At 33.2% G+C, this 19,400-nt stretch overlaps 3 protein-coding genes across 6 annotated transcripts; 1 reads left to right on the top strand and 2 right to left on the bottom strand.

The window, feature by feature from the left end:
* The first annotated feature begins 129 nt into the window (after positions 1 to 129).
* Positions 130 to 8,129, top strand: LOC101217015 (V-type proton ATPase subunit H). Of its 3 annotated transcripts, XM_004136582.3 has the most exons (12): positions 131 to 341; positions 590 to 642; positions 2,751 to 2,876; positions 3,039 to 3,141; positions 3,659 to 3,731; positions 4,462 to 4,527; positions 4,639 to 4,756; positions 5,304 to 5,465; positions 5,642 to 5,767; positions 6,028 to 6,153; positions 7,176 to 7,355; positions 7,556 to 8,129. In XM_004136582.3, exons 2-12 carry the CDS (start codon positions 607 to 609, stop codon positions 7,802 to 7,804), a joined length of 1,365 nt encoding a protein of 454 aa, XP_004136630.1. In that variant the 5' UTR covers positions 131 to 341; positions 590 to 606; the 3' UTR covers positions 7,805 to 8,129. The 3 variants fall into 3 exon arrangements, with proteins under 3 accessions (XP_031737861.1, XP_004136630.1, XP_011652170.1); XM_031882001.1 differs by having other exon boundaries at positions 130 to 642; XM_011653868.2 differs by lacking the exons at positions 131 to 341; positions 590 to 642 and having other exon boundaries at positions 2,749 to 2,876; positions 3,026 to 3,141.
* A 998-nt stretch (positions 8,130 to 9,127) lies between these two features.
* LOC101217257 (cytochrome P450 98A2) lies at positions 9,128 to 12,144 on the bottom strand. Its single transcript, XM_004136583.3, has 3 exons — positions 11,523 to 12,144; positions 10,228 to 10,625; positions 9,128 to 9,981 (listed from the first exon to the last, which is right to left on the bottom strand). The coding sequence occupies exons 1-3, from the start codon at positions 12,124 to 12,126 to the stop codon at positions 9,334 to 9,336; spliced, it is 1,650 nt and encodes a 549-aa protein (XP_004136631.2). The 5' UTR covers positions 12,127 to 12,144; the 3' UTR covers positions 9,128 to 9,333.
* Positions 12,145 to 15,486: 3,342 nt separating this feature from the next.
* On the bottom strand, positions 15,487 to 18,788 carry LOC105435130 (WAT1-related protein At5g07050). Of its 2 annotated transcripts, XM_031881656.1 has the most exons (7): positions 18,671 to 18,788; positions 18,320 to 18,519; positions 17,935 to 17,997; positions 17,457 to 17,588; positions 16,903 to 17,314; positions 16,665 to 16,816; positions 15,487 to 16,199 (listed from the first exon to the last, which is right to left on the bottom strand). In XM_031881656.1, the coding sequence occupies exons 2-7, from the start codon at positions 18,514 to 18,516 to the stop codon at positions 15,995 to 15,997; spliced, it is 1,161 nt and encodes a 386-aa protein (XP_031737516.1). In that variant the 5' UTR covers positions 18,517 to 18,519; positions 18,671 to 18,788; the 3' UTR covers positions 15,487 to 15,994. The 2 variants fall into 2 exon arrangements, with proteins under 2 accessions (XP_031737516.1, XP_031737517.1); XM_031881657.1 differs by having other exon boundaries at positions 17,472 to 17,588; positions 18,320 to 18,673.
* Between the last annotated feature and the right edge of the window lie 612 nt (positions 18,789 to 19,400).

Genomic DNA, 19,400 nt, shown 5'->3' with positions numbered 1-19,400 from the left:
ATAGATGATAGAGAAGTAAAATGTTAAGATTAATAAAATAGAAGCAAAATTCATGTAGGAGCCATTTAATTTAATGAAATAGGGGTGGAGGAACGAGATCAAAGACGAGGACGGAGAAGACGCTCATACCCTCCATGGACATGGGCAGATGTATGTATGGGGTTGGGGTTCAATTTGGGTCAACCCAACCCACTCGGTTCATATAGATAGCATTCGTTTTATAATCGACCCAAAATAAAAAAGAGAAAGAAAAGAAATCTCCAATTCGCGTAGGAAATTAAAAAGGAAGAGTTAATTCAGTTCGATTCTCTCCCATCTTCATCATAATTTGCGAAAGGATCGTAAGTTGTGTACTTCTCCTTCCTGCTTTTCGAATCGGGATAAGAATATTTCCTTTTTCTCTTCCCCATTCCCACTCTTAAAAATTCCCTGCATTTTCTACCCATCTTTTTTACTTCAACCATTTTTGTTGTTTGGGACTTCGATTTTTGTTTTTTATTTCCTATACAACGCCTAAACTCTTCTTCTTGTTCTTGGAGTGAATTTTCAGTTCAATTTTGGGGATTTCATCTATTTCTTTGATCTGCAGCGTTGCTGGAAGTTGCGATGGCAATTGACCAGGCCGAGCTTAGCACTGAGCAGGTTGGTCATTGGATCTTTTTTTTGTTCTTTTTTCTTAGATTTGATTCTGAGGTGGTTTTGGATGGTTGTTAGTAGTATTCTGAAGAACGTGATTTCTTCGATGGGGTGAAATGATTTCTTATTATCGAATTATTTGTACCTCTTTGTCAGTTGGGTGGTGTGAGTGTATGTATCTACACTCATCGTGATTCAATGTTATGTGTTTGAGCAGTTAGGTCAATGATCCAACGATAGTTTATTACTCATTTGTTCTGGGTTTTAAGTAATTGTAAATTTCTTCTAGGATCTGAAATTACAATTCGTTTAAGCATATTACTGCCGTTCGTTAGAAAATATAAGTTGATCGAGAAATTGAAGGGAGCGAAATCAAAGTGTTTGTATTAAGAGATTCATTTGCTTAACAATTGCAAGTTTGATTCTACTTTTTTTTTAGAATTGTTGCTTATAATTGGGTGATCCACTTATCTGGAATTGTTACTGGGATAAAGTTTCTTAAAAGATCTGGGATTTTCTCCTGTGAATCATCATTGTCCTTGTTCTTTTGATAAGTATCGGTTCCTTCCAGAAATGAAAGAAAGAGATGCAAGAAAAAACACAAAGGGGTGTTAATGTTTTGCCACAAACTCTTTTTCTTTAAGGTAGTAAGGCCTATGATATTCAGCTTATATTTGTCACAGGGATCTTGAGATGCCCCTTGGGAGATCCGTATAACTTATTTAGTTAAATTCTCTCTTTTGCCCCCTCCTTTTTTGCTGTCCTTTAGGATCTGGATATCGGACAACAAATAATCCCACTTTATCAATGTGTTCTTTATATAAGGTTCTTCAGGCTGGGCGATGGTTCAAAAGGGTTTTGTTAGGAGTGGTATTGAACACTGATGTTCTATTTATTTGAGCCAAGGGAGGTCTTTGTATTTTAAAAATCCTTCTACACTGCCTTTTGAATTTGTGGTTTGAGTAGGGGATAAAAAACTTGAGCTTCCAGGCTCAATATTCCTTCTGGTACTCAGATTTGGCTTCGACTGTTGATATGTTGCCCTCCCTTTAAAGCAACTAAAGAGCGTTTGTGGTTATGCATTGTAAGTGCTGGTTTGTGGAAGATCTGGGATGAAAGAAATGCAAAAATCTTTCAGGATAAATGCAAAACTACGATGTACATTATTGATACTAGTATTCATTCAACTATTTTTTGGTGCAACGATATACCGACTATACATAGTCATAGCTTTTCTTTTCTTATTGCTAATTGGAAACATGTTCTGCATAACCTATGACTTGGGCCCATTTGTACCTTTGGATATTTCATTCAATCTATGAAATCATATCTTATCAAAAAAAAGAGAAAAAGAAAAAGAAAACTAGACCGGAATGGATAGAAGGCTTTTAAAAGATTTCTGCTCCTCGCAGGGTTCTAGAAAACCTTTACATGCTCCGCTGCTTTTTCTACCATAGACAATGCTTCGAAAAAGCACCATGAAACTTTGCAACTCTTCCAATAAGTAAATTTGATTTGAATTGATGTTTTTCCATAGTCCAGGCATATCATGACAGTTTTCTCACCTGGATTCACCCACCAAATGTGGTGATCCATTGAAATTTTGCAAGTAATTTTTGTTTCAAGGTCTGGATTTGAATGTGACATCTCCAAGGGGGGACTATTGTGCGTACAGAATTTTTTGTTTTTTTTATTATGTTTTTGATATTATCATTTCTTATCCAAAAAAATAAAGAAAAGTTATGTTTTTGGTGGTATTTACATGGATTGTAAAAGTTCTGTTTCTTATAAAAGTTATGAAAATGCCCTACAATGTTACCATTATTGGATGATTCACACCCCTTTGATTATATAACAACCTTCTTTCCCATCAATTTTATCTTCTCCAATTTTATGATAAAATTTGGGGCAAATGATTGCATAAGTGTAATTGTTTCAAAAAAATGAAAATTCTTTTTGAATATGATTTATGAGTTTGAATTCTCTCCCTGGTGGTTGCACCAAAATATTCCACCTATGAAACTGTTTCACAGTAATTGAATTTTAACATTTTACCTGAAAGATGATTTTGTTCAACAGTTACATCATTAACATTTTTTTTCTAATTGTGAAAGGTTCTTAGAAGGGACATTCCATGGGAGACATACATGACTACTAAACTTATCAGTGGAACAAGCCTTCAGTTGTTAAGGCGTTATGATAACAGACCAGAGAGTTACAGGGCGCAGCTGTTGGATGATGTAAATTTCCGTCATATATGTCTGATTATAATTCATCTATTTTGTATTTTCTGATTATTGTATGAATTTTTGTTTGCCCACCCTTTGTAGAGAAAATGGTGAATCAGGAACTATTTTCTTTACATTATATCATAACACTCTAAGTTCAGTTTGATTTTGTAGGATGGTCCAGCATATGTTCGGGTATTCGTTAGCATTTTACGCGATATATTTAAGGAAGAAACAGTGGAATATGTTCTAGCATTAATCGATGAAATGCTTACAGGTAACTTCATACGAATAGCAGTGAATGATTTTGTTTGGGATATCTGGGACATTTTTTACGTGTATAAAAAGGTGCTTTTCTGAAAATTGTGTCGTAATTGAAAGGTAACAAATAGAATATTCCAATTATATTAGAAGGGCTTGGTATAAGAGTGTTTTAGTAGAAGTTAGCAAGTTTTTTTTGTAGGTTGTGGTATCTAATTAGAGAATTTGTGGTTTCAATTTTGTTTTTTGAATTTTTTTTTTAAAATTTAAGAAATGAAACAAAATGAAGGAATGCAAAGAAAGAGCAAGACTGATAAAAAATACGTTTACTATCGGATCTCATGCTACTTTCTTCTTAAAATGTTTCTCGAACCATTTGAGATTTGTACTTATCAATAGAAGTCTTAATGTTTAACTAAAGTGTGTAAGTGTCCCTCAAGTATTTAACTAAAGTGTTTACGGACAAATAATTGCAGTTAATGCAAATGGAAACATTATAAACCTACTGATATATTTGTTCAATGCTTTGGCAGCGAACCCAAAAAGAGCAAGATTGTTCCATGATCCTTCTCTTGCAAGTGAAGATGCTTATGAACCTTTCCTAAGGTATGTATGAGACTCAAGCATGGCTTTATGCAAGTTAATCATACGTTTCATTCATTTCTATGATCTTGATATTCTGATTTTTCTTTTTGTTTTGTTTTGTTTTGTTTTTGCTTTTTTTGAACTTCTATCTAATGTAATACTTTCTTTGCTGATAAGTTACATTGTTTCTTGATCACGTAAAGTTTAATTCTTCCATTATGTAATATGTATAAAGTAACATAACATAACAGTCTGGAGAGTTTAATCCTGACTGTTTGAGGATCAGCAGTACAAATGGAATGGAAGAAAAGGCCCTTGAAGGAGTCTTGGAGGAAGTGTATTAATTCTCAAGTAGTTAAAGACACAAACGAAGTTTCTATGCACTTAATCTTTATAAGTTATAACCTTACCCTGCAAAATAGTCTTCTATTTCTGCTTTGGTTTCCAGATTTTCACTTCACATAATTTACATTTCAGGAGGGTTTTGTTTCAGTTGATGTTACCTAAACCAATGGCCCCAAGAAAAAAAAAAAAGAAGAAAGAAATGCTCCTTGTTTATTTTCTTTAAAGAAAATTTTGGGACATGAAGGATAAAGTGCCTTACAACACTAACCGTTGCATTTTTTAAATAAAAATTTCAATTGAACTCCACATTATTACAAATTTACCATTGTTTACATGTAATTCAAATAGCAGTCTGCTAATTATATTTGGATAAGTATAATACTAAGTAAATTCTTATGGAATTCAGATTGCTTTGGAAAGGAAATTGGTTCATACAGGAGAAGAGCTGTAAAATACTTGCGCTGATAGTGAGGTACACATTTGCAAATATTTTCCACCACAAATTTGAAGGAATTAGTTGTGTGTATATGTATGATTGATGTAATCATTATGGTGAGCTTTAATTTTTTTCTCATAACTATAGTGCTAGACCGAAAACTCATGATGGAAGTTTTGCAAATGATGATTCCTCGAACTCCAAGAACAAAAATACTACCATTGATGATGTTTTGGATGGACTGGTGAAATGGCTTTGTGCACAGGTATCTTTCGTATAGTCAATAGCTCTTTACCATCTCTTCGATGTAGAGACTAGAGCGCCTGTAACATAAACTGCATCAAAGATTTTCTTGAAAGATCATTGATGTTACTGTTACATGTCTTATTCATTCCTGCATATTCTTTGTCAATTGATATAAATATGATGTGTCAATTGTTAAAATGTTAAAATAAAAAGAATATATATTTTAATGTGTTGCAAGTATTGGCATCTCAACTTTTTTTGAAATGACGTCTCCATTTTATCTCGTGTTTTTTAGCTTGGAACATGTCAAAAGTCTGTCCCATTAACACTTGTGATGAATTGGTATGGATGTGAGATAAGTTCAGCAAAAGGCAAAAGAGAATTTTTTTTTTTAAATGCAAACATAAATGTACTTCTCTCCTTTGATAATTAAGTTTGAAATGTGAGGAACAAGTGCAGATGCAGGCAATCCACACCCTTTTAGTGGCCCCTTTATTTAGTCTATTGAAAATTTATTATTGAGCTCTATTTTCAACAACGCTGACATAGTGGTCTATGTTTTGTAGCTGAAGAATCCTTCACATCCTAGTCGTGCTGTACAGACTTCGATCAATTGCCTTGCAACTCTGCTGAAGGAACCAAAGGTCAGATCCTCCTTCGTTCAGACAGATGGAGTGAAATTGCTTATTCCTTTGATTTCTCCTGCATCGACCCAACAATCTATTCAGGTAATTGTGGTAATTCAATTCTTGGCACTAACACTCGTCTTCTTAATTGTTTGATATTTTCTTTAATACTATGTTCACATTTATAAGGTTGTCTCCAATAATCAATTATTCCATTTAATTTTGAACATTGTTATTAGCAAACTTTAACATTGAAGCTAACAGCTCTTTTTTTACAGCTTCTATACGAAACTTGTCTGTGTGTTTGGCTCTTGTCATATTATGAGCCGGCAATTGAATTCTTGGCCACCTCTAGGACCCTTCCAAGACTCATCGATGTTGTCAAGAGTTCTACAAAAGAGAAGGTGAAATCATCCTCTGATCCTCTGACTTATTGTGGCCATTCTAATAAAGTTTCTTATCTTTTTCTTTTTATTTTAGTTTGCTATAACCGATTTTTATTCATACTCCCTCGTACATTCTTTGCAGTACGGGGACAACCTGCCATTGTTTTTTATATCTTCAAGTGATTAACCGCTTAGACTACTTTGGCTGGTTTACCAAGTTCAGGTTCTAACATCAATGTTTATAATTTTATGAAACTTGTTTATGATATTTCTACTAGGTTGTCCGAGTTATTATTTTGACCTTGAGGAACCTACTCCACAAGGGGACATTTGGAGCTCAAATGGTGGGTCTTGGACTACCACAAGTTGTTCAAAGTTTGAAATCACAAGCATGGAGTGATGAGGTATGAATAGTTGAAGATTTTTCCTTCTCAAGTTTCTTTTATTTTCTTTTAAATAGTCAACACACCAACCTCATCGATGGACATCAAAGAAACCATTCTTGATTTGTTTTCTTTTTTTAATGGTCGATTACATGAATTATTGAATAATCTCACTGCTTCTACAACATGTAACAATTGAATAAATTCACTTAAGTGACATTATTGTCTTTCTCAAGATTATTTCCAAAACGTTGATTGTTAGTTGAAAGCTAACCTGTGATGGCTGAATTGTACCCTTTCGCTCTATTGAGGATTTCTTTCTCCGTACATTCTTCTCATGCACCATTTCTTCTGAGTGTGAAACGAACGACATTACTCATCTTTTCTAATATTTCTGTGTTATATTTTTCCCAACTATATAATTTTGTTTACTGATCTTTCTTCTATGACCCCAAGTTTTTTCAAGATAAACTTCCCTATTATGTTTTCCATTTGATATTTGGTTTCCGAAAAGAGGGTATTGGAAGGACTGAGATAGATTTGTCATTTTAGGATCTGGAGATTACTATATTACCTTTCCTAAAGTTACTTTCATTCTTTGTCCACCTTTCTGCAACACTCGTTCCCCACTTCCCTTAATCTATAACAACGACCTTTTATTGGTGAAACCTGCAAAATAGGAAATTTGCAAAATTAGCATAGAAAAGGTTTCCCACTGTCGTAATCCTGACTTCGGAAGTCTACTAAGTTTCTTTCCTGGCGTGACTGCCTATTCTGCATTTGGTTACTGTATTCTTCATTACGAACTCACAATCACTTTGGAAAAATGAACAAATGGGTTCAATCCTACTTCTTTTCAACTAAAATTGGATTTTATGTACAATTCTCAAATATGGAATTATGCACCAACAAGGCAGACTGATTTTCATTTTTATTTGAATTTATAGTAAATTACCATATACACATTTTTTCACCAAGTAAATCTTTTAGACCTTTCCCCCCTTTTTTTCGTATTTACAAATGTATTCACCATCATGTAATAGGACCTTTTGGAGGCTTTGAATCAACTAGAAGAGGGACTGAAAGATAACATCAAGAAACTAAGTTCTTTCGACAAGTATAAGCAAGAAGTCCTCCTCGGGCATCTTGACTGGTCTCCTATGCACAAAGATGTCAATTTCTGGCGAGAAAACATTACAAGCTTTGAAGAGAACGACTTGAAGGTTTTTCTCTCTCCCTCTCGTTCTAGATTCTTTTATTTTCCTGCCATTTTCTGAATCTTCACAAAGCCATTATCAAGCTCAAATGGACTCAGTAAATATGCTTATTATGTTACTCCTACTTAAATAAAGAACGAGTATATGAAATTTTTTTTGGTTACATGGAAAGTGAAAGTAATCGGTGAGCTATTTATTTAATGCAGATATTGAGGGTCCTAATCACAATTCTGGATAGTTCCACTGATCCAAGGGCTTTGGCAGTTGCTTGTTTTGATCTTTCTCAGTTCATTCAACACCATCCAGCTGGGAGAGTTATAGTGACAGATCTCAAGGCCAAAGAAAGAGTGATGAAATTGATGAATCATGAGAATGCTGAGGTTACCAAATATGCCCTCCTTTGCATTCAAAGGCTCTTTCTTGGTGCCAAGTATGCTAGCTTTCTACAGGCTTAACTCCCTCCTCTCTCCATTTGTGTGTAAGTTATAATAAAATCCATCTACTTGAACACACCCACCCCCAGTTGCTGGAGCTAAAAGGGGTTTTTATTAATTTTATTTAAGTAATTATCTTCTTAAATTTTTGGTGTGATTCAACTAGAGATTTTATTCGTTTCTTTGCATTCCCAGAATGTTATTTGGGCATATTGAATAAAGTCACCAGGTTCTCATACCTTGTATTTTACCTTTTGTTGTGTATTGATTTGAAGAAAAAACTGAAGAGATCTCTTTGAGATAATGAGTTGAAAGCTAAGTAGAAATTTCTTTGATCTTCTCTTTCCCTCAACTCTAAATTGTGGAAATTCTGTTACTTTTTGTGAAATTATTTGGATCCTTGTTCGAACATCAATTATGTCATTCTTTCTAAATACATTGTGAATCGCTGAATGAAAATTTACTAAATTGTTATGATCATAGAATTTGGATTTTCTCTTTCCCGAGGCTCCATCATTGGAGAAAGATTAAAAAGTGCATTCCCAAATTTTAGTATTTTTCATTCACTTGTCCTTCATCTCTACCCTAAAACCTTTTCCTATTCTTCCCCTTCATTCTAACCTCTTTAATTGGTAAGTTTCTCTCTTTTGTTCTAAAGTGTGTCTAATTGACAATCATATTTAAACAACCAAGACAGTAGAATCGAGTCTTTTAGGAAGCATTCTCATCATCAAAGGGAAAATCGACGAGGTGCTTCCCCACTTGTCCTTCAATAAGCTATGTAGTTTAAAGAAGAACAAAAGAATAAGTACTCAAAGAAAATGTAGTTTTCTAAATATGGGGAAGTGTAGTGTAATAGCTTTTGAAGAACTTATATTATTTTTGTAGGATAATCTAAATAAATAGCAACTTTTACAATTGAATAACATTCTTTGCATGATTAAATAACCCATAAACTAAGTTTGAGTAATAAAACAAATTGAAGGTGAAAATAATAGAACAATTTACAGAAAGCTTTAAGCATCTCATGTGGGATGAATATTTTAATATATATATTTAATATTTAGGCGTTGTTTGGTTCCTAATTTCATTTCATTTTTAGGTTTTAAAAAACAAACAATACAAAAAGGCCATTAAAATACCAAATTTTCTAAACAATAAATGGTTGTTTGATTTGTTTTTAGATTTTTTATTTTAGAAATTGTGAACGTTGGATAGTTCTCTTTGTTTTTGTTTTTCAAAATAATTTTTTGGATAATCAACCAAAGTGGTTTTATGTTTTCAATAGTTTCGTAAATGTTTAGTTGCTATTTCCAGATATAAGAAAAAAGAAGAGACCAGAAATTGCAAACTAAAAAGAGAGGAAATAGTCATTGAAATTTGAAACCATCTGTTGTTTCTTTCATGGTTGCCTACATTGATTTACAGAAAGCATCATTTTTCCATAAACACAAAAACAAATCTTCAACCTCAGTTCCGTTCCAACCAAGAAGAACTCATCATTTTTAGTGACATTAACAAAACAAAACGAAGAAGATCAATTCAACAACTTACATGTCCACAGCCACTCGTTTGTACAACAATTTCGAATTCAGCCTTGGAGTCGCCACAGCCTCCAACGGCGTCTTCATGTATGACACCAATCCAGGGCTCTCTGACATGTCTATCTCCTCCTTCTTCTTCTCCGGCCCCACCGTCCATTCAAAGTGATGAAGTAGATGCCCCAACATCGATGTCACCAAATTGATCCCCAATTGAGCCCCTGGACAAACCCTCCGCCCTGCTCCGAACGGCAGCAGTCGGAGATCGTGTCCTTTCATGTCAATATCCTCTTCTAGGAATCGCTCCGGCCGGAATTCCTCCGGGTTCTTCCATACTGCTGGGTCACGTGCTACTGCCCAGACGTTCACGTGCACGTTTGAGCCTTTGGGGATGTCGTATCCGCCGATCTTGACGTTGGCGTTGGATCGGTGTGGCAGCATCAATGGCGTCGGTGGATGTAATCTCATTGCCTCTTTTACGACGCATTGGAGATATGGAAGATTTGAGAAATCGTTCTCTGTCATGATTCGTTTTACTCCAATCACTTTGTCTAGTTCTTCCTGAACTTTCTTCTGAACTCTAGGGCTTCTTACGATCTCCGCCATTGCCCATTCCACTGAAATCGCTGTCGTGTCCATGCCGGCTGTGATCATATCCTGCATCACATTCACATCAATTAGAGATCGAAATCATCTAACACTCCTCTTCAATTTCACTTGACAGAGTTGGTTGAAGAAATCATCGAAGATTGCTCTTCAATTTCATTTAAAAAAGTTGAGAACAGAGATCAAAATCATCTAAGAAATTCACTTCAGAGAGTTGAAAATCATGGAATAAATTCGAGTTCAAGAGTGTCCATCGCAAGAATCCTCTACAAAGATAAAGAAAACAGCAAAACGTACCCAAAGGAGGCCAATGATAGTATCTTCGCTGAGATCGTACTTGTCTTTAAGAGTGAGGAGAGCATCAACGAAGTGATTCTGGACATTGCCGCTCAAAGTACGAGCTGTGGTATGCTCATCCATGATAGCTCGAGTGAGACGGTCGCGACGGGCGCCATGCTTGGCGAAAGCTTCTTCTTCGAGAGGGAACATCCAACGGAGCCAAGGAATGTGCTCAGCCATGGCAAGGGAGGCGCCGAGCTTGAGGCCATTGGCGACAATAGCCTTGAATTCCAAGCCCTGTTCGTCCAAAACGCCATCGGAATTCACAAATCTCTTCCCAAAAGCAAGCCTTGTGATGTTGTTGAACGAAACTGCTCCCAGAAATTCCCGAAGCCTCAAACTCTTTCCATACTTCTCTGATTAACAAAAATAAAAAATGTCAAACAAAATGGTAAAATCAAAATTTTCAATTTATAATCTTATACTATACCTTCTATCAATTCAATTTTTTAATGCACTGGAAATTTTTTCTTAATTCAAAATAATTATTATATAAGAAATTGTTTAACAACAAAGTCAACAACTTAATTATCTTTTTTTTCGTTATATATTTTATTTTAAAAATATGTTTCCACCCTATTTTTACAATTAAGAACCTTATATTTCAATTTTCATTTTTTTATATATATATTTAAGGAAGAAAATAAAGATAATAGTCATCTTAAATAAATTAAACAAAAAAAGTTAAATATTAAAAAGAATAGAATTAAAATACGAAGTGGAATATTCAAGTGGGAGAGTTGACCCTAATCATTCACTTCTCTCATTTTTCTTGTTGGACATTTTCTCCTTTGAATTTTTCATAATTTAAGTAAAGTAACTTCTAATTATCTTATAATAAACATCTTTACGCTTCTCTTTTTTTGGTAGAAATTTAATCACCTTTTATGGTACCAAAATTAATTTTATATAGATTAAGATTATCATTATATATAATTGTAAATAGAACAATATATTCTCTAATTCTATAACTTTTTTGTTTAACTATAACTTGTCATTTGATATTTTTATGTGAATGGTAAAAATGTATTTACAAACATAAATTGACCAAACATTAGAGTCTAACACCTTATAAAATGGCCAATGGTAGGTGAGCTACTCCTTAACAAAAACACAAAACTAAATCATACTTACTACTTATTACACATATATATGTATTTAATTCTGTTTTGCTTCTAATTTCTACAACCTTCAAAAGTCCAAATAAATAAATTAATAAAAAGATTTCTGAAGAAATAATTAAAGAAATTTACCAGGATTAGTGCAGTTGTTGAAAACATCTTCAACCATGGCGGAAACTTCATCTTCTCTAATCGGCCTCAACGATTCAAGTCGTTTCGGAGAGAAGAGTTCGATGGTACAAACTTTCCTAACCTTCACGTAATGCGGTCCATAATCCGCCCAAATCAAATCCTTCCCGTCCCGGCTAAATTTCGCGGCCGATCTGCTCCGGTGGCGGTCGGCCAGGCTCTGGTCGTGCTCCTTCAGAACCTCCCTGGCTAACTCGGTGTTGGACACAACCACGTTCAACGTGGACCCGAACCACACCGATATGATGGGACCGTACTGCTTGGCCCAATCGGTGTAGCATCTGAACCGGACGGGTTTGACGTCGTATAGGTTACCGACGACCGGAAGCGGGCGTGGCCCTGGAGGAAGGTTGAAGCGGAGACGGTTGTAGATTTTGTAGAGGAGGAGGAGGAGGAGAAAAGAGAGAGGGAGGAGAGAGAGAAGCATTTTTTTTCCTTTTGATATTAATTTTTGGTTTTGTGGGGGTTTTAATTTTGAGGAATTGTTGAAGTTGAGGAGATGAGATTGATATATGATCTTACGAGGGAAGGGAGTTGGTGGAGTCATAAACTTCAACTTTCTTTTACCCTCTTTAACTTACAACTCACTCCCACTTTTTTTCAAACCAATAATTTATTTATTTTCTTAGAATGTAATGTCAATTTTCTTTATATTTGTAACCGAAACATTTTTAAAACAAAAATTATTTCTAACCAAAACTAACCAAAGTCTAAATGCATTTTTGAAACTTCTAAAAGTTTGAAGGTATTTTTTCTTTTTGTCAAGGACGTGAATATTAATAAAGAAAAAATGGTTTTAGAGTCAACAAATCTTTTGTTTTGGAGAGAAAAGGAATAGTGGAGCGTGCAGTGCACGAGGTTGGGGGTTGGTCGAATGAGTGGTGTAGGTAAGGGGTAGAATTGGAAATAAGAAAAAGGAAAGAATGAGTGAGTTAGTTTGTTGGGAGAAAGTGATAGAGAAGCGGTGCGTGCGGTACGTGGAGGAGATTAAAAGGGGTTGGTGGTGTGCAATATATTTCTTCATTTCTAACAACTCTTCTTTATCCCCTCATCTTCCCTTTCAACACTCTTCAACATAAATTTAACTATTCTAGACTCTAATGCTCATGTTGGATTTTTTCATAAATGAAAGTAGAAAACAAGTATACACCCCTTTTCAAACTTCACTTGAACTTAATACTCATGCCTTCACAACAGGGTATTTGAATAATTTACATATCATCATCAAAATTGGAAAGCAATTCTATTAGTATCAAGTAATTAAATGAAACTATTCTAACGATTACAAAATTACTTTTCAACCAACCACCTCAAAATCACTATTGGATGGAGGCATGAAAGTAACGGATAATTGTTAGGAAACAAAATACCATTTGAGAACATTGTATTGCATATATGAGGAAGAGGCACATAATATAAGATAACTTTAGGAGTTAGGTAGGGATGGTTTGAATAATGAAAGTGTGGGTGTGGTGGACAAACATTATTATCTCTCAAATCATGCCCAACATTCTCACTCCATATTATACCTACTACCTCACGCGCCATGTTTTAAGCTTTTCATAGAAAGCTCGTACTCAAGAGAAGCCTAAGGATTGAATAGATGATATCGTGGGAGTAAAATGTGGTTTTCGTCATTGGCATTCAATAGTAGACCGTAGTAGGATGAGTTTGTATTTTAATATAAATTAAAATTCATGTTTAGATTGAACGTTTTGAGTCTCCTTTATAATACAAAATTCATTACTGTTCGGCTATGTGTTTAAACTCCATGCTTATGCCTTATTTTCTTTTTTTAAAAAAAGAATTACGATGTTGATATAATATTAAATTGATATTCAACCATCGTCCATTTAACATTTAGCTTATTAGTCAACAAAATGCATGCATACAAGTTTGATATTTATTGAGATTGGAGATGGAAATATTTGTCTCTCTTGACCAAAGGATTCAAACATGAACAAAATTAAAGATTAAGCAATCTTTTCAAAAATATTTACCAAATATAAAGTAATCATCAATTGGTTAACAATTTAAATATAAATCTAAAAATACCCAAAATCGGCCTAAGTGAAAGAAACTTTTGCTTTTCCTTTTGAGGTAATTTCAATGTTAAGAGATTAAATACTATAATTATTTTATTTTGGTCTATTGTTTTTAGTTTGATTTTTATTTATATTTATATAAAGAAAATTGCATTCGATGACAAAAGAATTTAGAAAAAAATAATAGCTCATAACACATTTCTTTTTGTATATTGTAAATTTTGCAAATCAAATGATAATCTGATTTTAAATTTGCTATTTTTGCTATTTTTGCAAACTTCCATTTATATAATATAATTATTGTATTTATTTAAACCTTAGCCCTTGTAGAGGCCCAATACCTCTCTTCAAACCTATTTTGAGGGGTGATGCTTTGGGTCGGACCATGCATGAGTCATGCTCCATATAAGCTATTTTGTTATAGTTGATCAAGGGTCGAGACCAAACACATAATTTTGAATTTTGACACGAGTTAAGCCTCTTTTATCCTACATCTATAGATCATGTAATTTTTAGTCCAAACCATGTTATTTTTTTAACCTTATTGCGTATATTCTTATTTTGAATCAATTATATTTAGATAGGTGTAATATCATCGACAGATTCAGTATAAGTTCAAAAAGCTTGAAACTCCATTCAATTTTATATTTTTGTATAATATATAATATATAAAAAGCTAAAATAATATCAATATAAGAAGTTAGCCGAGTAGTAAAACTGTCTTCTAGTTTCCTTATATTTTTCTAAAATCATTTTTAACTAAACTATGAAGCACTCGTTAACGAAACGTGTTAGATTGGACCGAAAAGGGAAAATGGAATTTGCCAGTGTATAATTAATCTTTTAAGTTAAATTAGCTTATTAATTTTGATACCCAACTTTTTATTTATTTTAAAAGTTGACTAACTTGGGAATCAATTTGTTTTTACTATTTTGTCCAAATGCTAGTTTCTTTTAATTTCAAATATGTCCCTCATCATTCTTTTTTTACATTTTATTATTTTCAAGATTTTGGAAGATCATTTTTGAACTATTTTTATTTATCTCATCGTTAATTCTTTCCATTTCAAATATACCCCTTAATTTTTTTATTATTATTTTTCAAGGTTCTCACTTCTATGTAAATTGCTCCTGTGTGTGGATAGATTTTAGTCAATTTTTTTTATAAAGAAACTTATAAAATTTATCATTTTTTTAAAATTCGATAGTCAAAGAAATAAATGAACTATTGTAATTTGCATCTTACATTCTATATATATAGTTTTGATGTGTATGCATTTGTAAAGTTAAAAAGTGTCAAATTTGTGGAATGTTTTCGAACAAATTTGTCACGTTGTTAATTTTTTTTAGATCAAATAAATTCATTCAGAACTTTTTTTTATATTTTATTATTTACAAGTTCTTTTCACTTTTTTGTCCGTGTGTATATATAATGCTCAACTTTACGTTAATGTGGTAGCATATGAATGAAGATAGCACAATTAGTATAATGCCGGTACTATGAACCTTGAGATCGTCAATCTTTGACTCTTGTGTTGCAATATACATTTTTCCTTCTCTATAAATATATGATTGATTTCATATCAAAAAACAATGGTAATGTACAACTTACCTACGTAGAGTTCATATTTGATATGGAATAATAGTCTTATCCAAATAGAAGTGCATGCCATTTCTTAATTTATTTGTTGAAAACCATAAAGTTGATTTTAGAACTATATTGTTTTTGATTAAAACTTAAAATTATAATATAATATAAATATTTCCACATGTAACACAAAGTAATATCTTTTAGTCTTATATATATATATTGGTACATCGTTACATTCTTTTACACTCGAATCACAATTCAAAGATTACTATTTCCATTAATCTTATTATTTCCATTAATCTTATCTCAATTCTTTGCGGACTATACCATTTTAATCAAAAACTAAATTTACACTCTAATATTAAAAGTAGAGTCTCAATTTAAACTATTAACTAATAGTTGTACATTAATCTACACCTTATAACCTTTAGAATCAATGAACAATACTTTAAAAAGAGTCAATACAAACTTGCATTAAAAACCTAAAAAACAGAAGCTGTAGAGAATTTTTTAAAGGGCCAATTATAATAGACCCATTATTATACCCAACCAAAAAGAGATTAGAGAGAGAAAACTAAAGTTAAAAGAGAAAATTGGAGGATGAAATAGAATATAAAAAAGGCAAATTTAAAGAAAAGAGTGTTTAATCATCAATATTCTTCTCCTCCCTTTTTAATTTCTCAATTAGCCATAATTTCTTTGTTAGTGTTCTTCAATATTTTTTTAATTGACTTTTGATTTGGTTTGATTAGTGTCTTGAGGCCTCTTTTCCCATGTAATTAGGTGAAGCCATGAAGGGATGGAATAGTAGTAATGGCCAAATGTCCCTCTTTCTTTTGATCAATTGCTAATTCAATACCTTCGTCTATTATTGCTTCAACAATAATCTCTCCATTAACTTCTTCCTTCTTCTCTTTGCTTTCCTTATACATTCCCCACAAAACAAAGTATAACCCTATCACAATCACCACTGTTCCAATTATCCTGAAAATTTCAAACATAAAAATATCATATAATTAGGATTATTATCTTATGTTGTGTTCTAAAATAATTATCCTAAAATAAAATAAGTGTTTTCACAATTATTTCAGTATATAACAACTACTTCTTATAACAAATCATTTTATTGTTTGGTTAAGTGAATCACTTGTGTGTAATAACTGTATTAATAATTTTTTTAAACCAATACTTTACTCCATCTCTCAACTTCAATCACAACAAAAACAACTAAACAAAATATTTAGAAAAAAGAAAAAGAAAAAGCACTTTTACCACAAATGACAAACTATGGTTTAATTACTTGGTAAGATATATACAAATTGCGTAGTCCAAATGTATATAACCTCTATGCAATTTTTTTGAACATTCTATGCTATTCTAAAAAACAAAGATTTTAGTGAGAAAAGTAATTATATAGGCAAGAAAGAGAGAAAGAAATTGATGAGTTACCCTCCAACATAAATCTCTTCAGCCAAGATGAAATGACCCATGAAGGCAACAATCACTACTACCATAGGACCAAAAGCTGTAACAAAAACTGGCCCTCTTCTTTTCATAACCATACCTTGAACATAATATGCCACCCCTGTCGTCACAATTCCCTACATAATTTGTATCTCAATATTGTGAGGCATCGTGCATTTATTTTAAAGATAAAAAAATATCTGATAATAATTGTCTTTCTTACCGCATAAGCAGATGCTAGAAGGTTCCAATCCCAACCGATGGTCCACACGGAAAGGCGACGCTCCATGGCAAGGGTGGCAACAATAGCCTGAAGGGTTCCCAGAAAGCAAACCAAGGCGGTGAGAGAAAGATGAGCTGTGTATTTTCTCAAGGTTATTGCTTGAAGGACGAAGAAGGCTGCCCAAGCAAAAACGGAGATGATGAGCAAAATGGAGCCTTTGATGTACTCTCCCTTGTTGTGGTGGTTGTGCACGGCCGTGGATGGTATGTTCGGTTGGCGGCCGTGCTTTGTACCGAGAAAGTTGACGATACTTCCTTTATAAAATGTCATCAACATGGCTCCACATAGGGTCACTATTGTTCCCAACAACTTCGCTCGACATCCCACTCTTTTCATATCTAACTTTTCTATCCTGATAGATCGACAAAGAAATAAGATTATAGAAGGTTTGAATGCCCAAGGTTAAAATAAACTTGACCAATAAAAATTAGTATGTTTATTCATATTTTTTACACTTTTTATTATTTTATTCGAAACGAGAGGATGGGGGTAACCAAGGTTTAAAGTACTTGCAAATGACTGCCATAGCAAATGTCATTGAAGGAAGCATGTTGCCTATGGCGCAAGCGATTGTTGGAGATGTCAATTTTAGCCCCATGTAGTATAAGTTTTGATCAAGCAATGGCCTGTTGAGACAGAAATCAATGGCATATGGAAGATATATATAGAGGTAAAGTAAAAAGGTAATCTTGAAGAAAACGATAAGTTGTTGCTTCATGACCATTTGATTTTTTATTTTTAACTTTTGAAAATTACATGTAGAAGAACTTGTTCCACCTCTCAATTTTATGCTTTGTTTTTTACCAATAATTTCAGAAACCACACACCCAACTTTTGAAAATTAGAAAAAAAAAGAGAGAAAATAGACTTTCTTATAAAAACCCAAAAAAAAAGAGAAAGAAATGATTGGAAGGTGACCTCAATAACAATAATAATTATTAAGAAATTAAAAGCCAAAGTTTTGATACTAACCCAAGAAGAGCAAGAACGAACATCTGAATGAAAATCTTAACTGTAATCTTTGGTCTAAATTTCCTGAAAAAAAAAAAGAATGGATGAATGAGTTGTCGGGAAATAACGCTTGGAATGCGTTTGCAAACAGAAAAAAGTGATTATAGAAAAATCCCACCTAAGTCGTTGTTTGGCAAAACAAATTATTTATTAATCTACCTCCAAAATACTTCTTAATTTAATCTAACATGCAATATAGTTAACCACAACTATATCCATAATTATTTTAAAAGCGTTAACCACAAGGTAAAAAATAGTATATTTTCAGTGAAATTGAGCAAAACAATAGTTATTGTAGTATGTTGTAGAAATATATGATAGCAGAGGAATATATGATTATACGCACCTCTCGAGAATGAGAGCAAAGGGCGCCATGATCGCAGTAGCAAAGACCTGACGGTAGACGACAAGAACGTAGTGACTGATACCACCACTGAGGGCGATGGCAGAGAGGATGTTCAGTCCGGCGTAGCCGAATTGGAGGAAGATGACTGCGATGTATGGCATTGCATTTTGGAAGAAATGGCCAAAGAATAATCCCATGGACTTCGTGTGTGGTTATGTTAAAAAAAAAAGAAGGGATGTTGTTTTTGAATATAAATATGTAGAAGAAGAAAACTATAGCTATAATGGCTAAAATCAAAGAACAAGAAGAACAATGAAAAGAGAGGAGTTAACACTTTCGAAAAATACTTACGATAAAGTGCCTTGAAACACCAAATATGTATTTTATAGACAACTTTAAATAGTTTGAGTTTTTTCCTCCTTTTTTTTTTATTTTTTATTATTGTATATTTTTTCTTCTACTAAAAAATAAATTATATATTTGCTTATATAATTTTGAGGTTGTTATGTTTTTACTTATTCTTCCCTCTGTTGGTGGCATTTATGATATTTAAATGAAGATCCATATTTGTTTTATACTTCATCAACAACGTCTTTACCCGAGAATATTTAAAGATTATCTTTATTGGGAGATCTTTAAAGATTTCATTTCCTTTTTCGATTTGAAGTTTTTTTCTCTAACCTCTTGATCTTTGGAGGCTTGGGTATCTCTTCGGTCTTTAGAGACACCTTAATGAACTTGATGCCCTTTGAAAATCTGTCATCAAGGCAAAATATTCATCCACTGCTATGGAAATTTTACCTACTTGTGCAAAACATAGTAGCATCAATGTTCTTCGGAGATCTATCTGCAAAAATGTTAACTGGTTTAACTCTCATTTGAGCTGAAAAGTAAACAATAGCAGTATGCTCTCATTTTGGCATAGCAATTGGTTCTCTTTTGAACCTCGATCTTTTCCTAGATTATATGCTCTCTCCACAAATCATAATTACTCCCTTAGAGATATGTGGAGTTTTGATGGCAAAGCTTGGGATTCATAACAGAAGGCCCATCTTTGATGGATAGATAAGTTTTTCAGTGG

The sequence above is a fragment of the Cucumis sativus genome, chromosome 3 (assembly GCF_000004075.3).
Source record: "Cucumis sativus cultivar 9930 chromosome 3, Cucumber_9930_V3, whole genome shotgun sequence".
Classification (NCBI taxonomy): Eukaryota; Viridiplantae; Streptophyta; class Magnoliopsida; order Cucurbitales; family Cucurbitaceae; genus Cucumis; species Cucumis sativus.
The sequence above is the reverse complement of the archived record's forward strand: the minus strand, read 5'-3'. Positions and strand labels throughout refer to the sequence as shown.

What these genes read in the sequence shown, in the direction of transcription:
- LOC101217015 (XM_031882001.1), top strand. Translation starts at nt 607, where the DNA reads ATGGCAATTGACCAGGCCGAGCTTAGCACTGAGCAG. An exon ending in TGAAATGGCTTTGTGCACAG is followed by an intron (nt 4,757 to 5,303) that starts GTATCTTTCGTA and finishes TATGTTTTGTAG; the next exon opens with CTGAAGAATCCTTCACATCC. An exon ending in AGAGTTCTACAAAAGAGAAG is followed by an intron (nt 5,768 to 6,027) that starts GTGAAATCATCC and finishes TATTTCTACTAG; the next exon opens with GTTGTCCGAGTTATTATTTT.
- LOC101217257 (XM_004136583.3), bottom strand. Translation starts at nt 12,126, where the DNA reads ATGACTCCACCAACTCCCTTCCCTCGTAAGATCATATATCAATCTCAT. An exon ending in CAACAACTGCACTAATCCTG is followed by an intron (nt 10,626 to 11,522) that starts GTAAATTTCTTT and finishes TTTGTTAATCAG; the next exon opens with AGAAGTATGGAAAGAGTTTG. An exon ending in CTATCATTGGCCTCCTTTGG is followed by an intron (nt 9,982 to 10,227) that starts GTACGTTTTGCT and finishes AATGTGATGCAG; the next exon opens with GATATGATCACAGCCGGCAT.
- LOC105435130 (XM_031881656.1), bottom strand. Translation starts at nt 18,516, where the DNA reads ATGGGATTATTCTTTGGCCATTTCTTCCAAAATGCAATGCCATACATC. An exon ending in TTCGTTCTTGCTCTTCTTGG is followed by an intron (nt 17,589 to 17,934) that starts GTTAGTATCAAA and finishes CTGTCTCAACAG; the next exon opens with GCCATTGCTTGATCAAAACT. An exon ending in TGCAAGTACTTTAAACCTTG is followed by an intron (nt 17,315 to 17,456) that starts GTTACCCCCATC and finishes TCGATCTATCAG; the next exon opens with GATAGAAAAGTTAGATATGA.